The sequence below is a fragment of the Apus apus genome, chromosome 8 (assembly GCF_020740795.1).
Source record: "Apus apus isolate bApuApu2 chromosome 8, bApuApu2.pri.cur, whole genome shotgun sequence".
Classification (NCBI taxonomy): Eukaryota; Metazoa; Chordata; class Aves; order Apodiformes; family Apodidae; genus Apus; species Apus apus.
The window spans coordinates 22,014,767-22,018,481 of NC_067289.1; the positions used below are offsets into that span (position 1 = coordinate 22,014,767).

Here is a 3,715-nt window from a genome sequence, read left to right on the forward strand (position 1 = left end):
CTGAGCACATGTATTGAGCACATCTGTATTTGTTCCATTTTTAGTGTAATTGCCACTGCATTTAAACTTATTGCTCTGATTGTAATATTTAATTTGAATATGCACATAGATACTTTAGAGGGGCAGTAGCAAAGAAATAATGAAACATCACCTCCTTTCCTGTAGTTGTGGAAGCTGCACATCTTGCACTATTTTTTTTACTATGTAAACAAAGTTTTTTATTTCTGTAGGAGTTGTTGATTTACATTAATGACAATTTATTTCCCATTAAACAGATGACCCTTAACTTGAACTGACAAAGTCACACTTAAGCAAAAATAACACTCTTAAAAAAATGACAGGAGTTGTTTCAACCTGTGACAGCAGGTTAACACACATACATAACTGATAAAAGAGCTCCAGCTCTGAAGACTTTATTGCATCTTACACTGTAAAACCTGAGATCATCCCATTTAAAGCAAGTGTAAAATTCTAGTCATAAACATAAGGTTTAACTGAAAACTTGTTTTATAGAAGTAGTGGTCTTTTCTTAAACCCGTATTTTAAGTTAAATCCTCTGAACTGGCAGGTGCCCACAGGAACCCAGTGTGGAAAGGAGCGGTGTCCCACACTCGGGTCCAGTATCCATTGCAACATTGGTGGACGTTGGACTTTTTTTCCATTGGTTATAGCTCTGGAGATGTTTACTTGTTATGATCTGTAAAGACACGGTCACAGAACGTCAGAATACACGCTTCTGTTGCACAGCAATGATTTGCAGTCTTTTCAGTCAGCAGCTCATTAACAGATTACAATTACTGTGCCTGGCTTATCAGCTGGCTCTGTGTTTTCATTGTTAAATGGCATAAAGCAGAATTTCCAGCTGACAAATGGATCTGTGGACCACATCTCCTCTGTCAATTCAACATCATGACATCGACACCAGTATGCCACTGCGATGAGAAAGCTGTTGATGAAGTAGAGCCAGGGGACATTCATCTCCATGTAGGCTGGAATCCGAGCACCCAGAAACAAAATGATAATTTGAAGAAGAAGAAAAGGTGCCCAAGTGCCAAGGAAACAGAGGAGGAGTCTGGTCAGGAGCTGCCACTTAAAGCTAGCACCATTGTTGTTGGACACATATGAGAACATCAGAACAGGCTGACCAGCAAAGGAAACAACCCTGACAGACATCAGCATGGCTAGGAGTTCCTTCCGACAAGCCAGGAGGGCTGTGCCTGTCAGCAGCACCATGGCACATGAGACTGAGTAGCTCTGCACGCTGGCATGGAGGGGACACTGATACGGAGAAAAGCGGTTCTGAATTTCTAGTCCTTCGTAGACAGCAGGAACCTCCAGAATACAAAAAAACCCTGAGATCCATATAACAACCACAGCAAATACATAAAGTAATCTTTGACTTCTTTTAGGAAAGTGGGAGGTTTGGGCTATAGTCATGTAGTAATCCACACCAGCTACAAGATACACTGGGTAATGCAAAATACCATAGGTAAGAGAAATTACCTGAGTGAACAGGCAAATGTGGTACTTTGTAAATCGTACACCCCAGAGTGCAAAGTCCTCAAAGTAGAAAATGAAAGATATACTTAGCAGCAGTATGAAATCAAGAAGTGCCAGTGAAACACAGAAGTATCCCATGAAACTAACTTTCACATCCTTCTGCTTAACTTGCAACATGAAGAAATCAAGGAACACTTTTCCAAACATAATCAGGAGCAACATGCAGCTGGTTTCAAGAGGCTGGTTGACCTGGGTGTAGTGGTACTGACCAGAACAATTTTCACAAAGCATGGCAGCCATCCTCCAGTGGTGAGAACCAGCAAAGTAAGTATCACAGGGCACAGTGCTTCATACCTGGAAAGGAAAAAAATAAAAGTTTGTAAACATGTATTTCCAGAGTACCTCTACCAATTAGTTAATTCTCCATTAGAGCAACTACTAAATTTACATCTGAATTTTCCAGGTTTCTTCATTAAGAGTAAATAGCTTCACTACCACATGATTAAATTGTGAAAAAGCACCTAAATTTTATCTTTCTCAAATTTTCTTAAGTTTTAAAAGGTCATCATAGACCTAAGTTTTCTAGCTACTTCCCAAAAGAAAGGTTTAGGAAATAGGGTTCCTTCCCTTTAGAAAGCACAGGGGTCTTTCTGCCCAGTTGGGCAGAGGGATGGATGTTTCAGAGCTCCTACATATTTTGAAGAAAATAAGTAACCACAAAGGACAGAAACTGTACAAGACACAGGAGGTCTTACAGTGTGGCCTCAGTCCATCATGCTCATAGAATCTACACAGAACTGAGGCTTCAGAAATGCCCTGAAAGCAGAAGCAGCATCAACCCAGCTCATGCTTTTTAAGTGCTAAAATGCTGCAGCTTTGAGGGAATCCAAAACACACAAGCTTCATTAGTTGACTGAGCTTTTTTATGTTTATCCTTTAGCAATGTAAGTACTACAATGACAGATACGTCAGAAGAGCTGTTTTTCCTCTTGGACTTCCCTAAGTTTCCTTACGGTAATTAATTTCCCTGAGTTAATTCCCAAGGAAAGTGAACACAGGATGGCTTTGTATATGTCAGCAAGATGTATCAGACAAAGCTGTACATGCTTGCTTCTCTTTCCTAAGCAGCAATCTTAGCAACAGCAGAGAAAAGCTGAGAAACCAAGGCAGCTGTAAAAAGAAATCGCCTCTTAGGATTTCTGCTAACTATGAATCACTTGTATTTAAACAGACACATTTTATGACCAGCTCGCCAGTCTGCACGTGAGTTAGTGCCTCCCTGAAGAGCAGCAGGAGAGGAGCAGACAAAAGTACTTGTCAGTGCAACTGGAGATGTATCCACTCGCTACCACGGAATTTGGTGGCAAGCCTACCCGACTGCTTCACTGGTCTTCTGCACGAGTACGTTTCATCCTCTGAAACAAAACACGTTTTGTGGTACAACTCAGAATAGCCCTCCCAGCCCGTCTCAGCCTGGCCGGTGCACCTGTGCCTGCAGAAGGCAGGCACCTGCACGGAGAGCAGGCTCATGCCGTAGAAGCAATCGCTCAAATCCGGCTGTTGGGTTTTTTTTTTTAGAAATCTGTATCATTATAATGTAAAAACCACCTGTAGGCAAGTCAGGCCTTTCTCGGGCTGTGCGAAGCCCGGGGCAGAGCGGCCGGGGCGCTGCTGCGGGAACGCGGCTCATCCCGCGGGCTCCGGCGGGTCCCGGCACCCGCGCCTCCCCGCGCCCTCCCGCCGCCGCCGAGCGCTCGCAGCCCGCGCCTCCCGCAGCGCTTCCCGCGGCTCGGGGCAGCCCCCCGTCCTCCCCACCCGCAGGGGCCCCGCCGGGCTGCGGAACGGGGGGCGGCGGCGGAGGAGCCGCCCGCGCTGCCAGCGGCTTCCCCGGCGCCCGAGGAGGGTCCCTCCTCCTTCCTCACGAACCCACCTGCTGCGGCCGCCCCTCCGCGCTCCGCCGGGCCGTGCGCTGCGGGATGGGATCCGCCCCGCGGCCCGGGGACCGGCTGGGAGCCAGGGAAGGGCTCGGGGCTCGGGGCCGGGCCTGCCCTGCCCTGCCCTGCCCGCCCAGCCCAGCCGGTCGGGCCGCCCGCCCGTTTCCCGCCGGCCCGGCAGGGAGGGGCCCTGCCCCGCGGGGCTGCGAGGGGCTGCGAGGAGGGGGCTGCGAGGGGCTGTGCTCGTCCCTGCGCACCCCCCGCGGCGGCTGAGGGGAGGG

At 48.0% G+C, this 3,715-nt stretch overlaps 1 protein-coding gene across 4 annotated transcripts; it reads right to left on the reverse strand.

The window, feature by feature from the left end:
- Positions 1–381: 381 nt before the first annotated feature.
- On the reverse strand, positions 382–3,698 carry GPR160 (G protein-coupled receptor 160). Of its 4 annotated transcripts, none has more exons than XM_051626964.1 (3): positions 3,431–3,698; positions 2,815–2,915; positions 382–1,854 (listed from the first exon to the last, which is right to left on the reverse strand). In XM_051626964.1, exon 3 carries the CDS (start codon positions 1,798–1,800, stop codon positions 781–783), a length of 1,020 nt encoding a protein of 339 aa, XP_051482924.1. In that variant the 5' UTR covers positions 1,801–1,854; positions 2,815–2,915; positions 3,431–3,698; the 3' UTR covers positions 382–780. The 4 variants fall into 4 exon arrangements, with proteins under 4 accessions (XP_051482924.1, XP_051482922.1, XP_051482923.1 ...); XM_051626962.1 differs by having other exon boundaries at positions 2,874–2,915; positions 3,431–3,697; XM_051626963.1 differs by lacking the exon at positions 2,815–2,915 and having other exon boundaries at positions 3,431–3,697.
- Between the last annotated feature and the right edge of the window lie 17 nt (positions 3,699–3,715).

Coding starts and splice junctions, on each gene's coding strand:
- GPR160 (XM_051626964.1), bottom strand. CDS start 1,800: ATGGCTGCCATGCTTTGTGAAAATTGTTCTGGTCAGTACCACTACACC.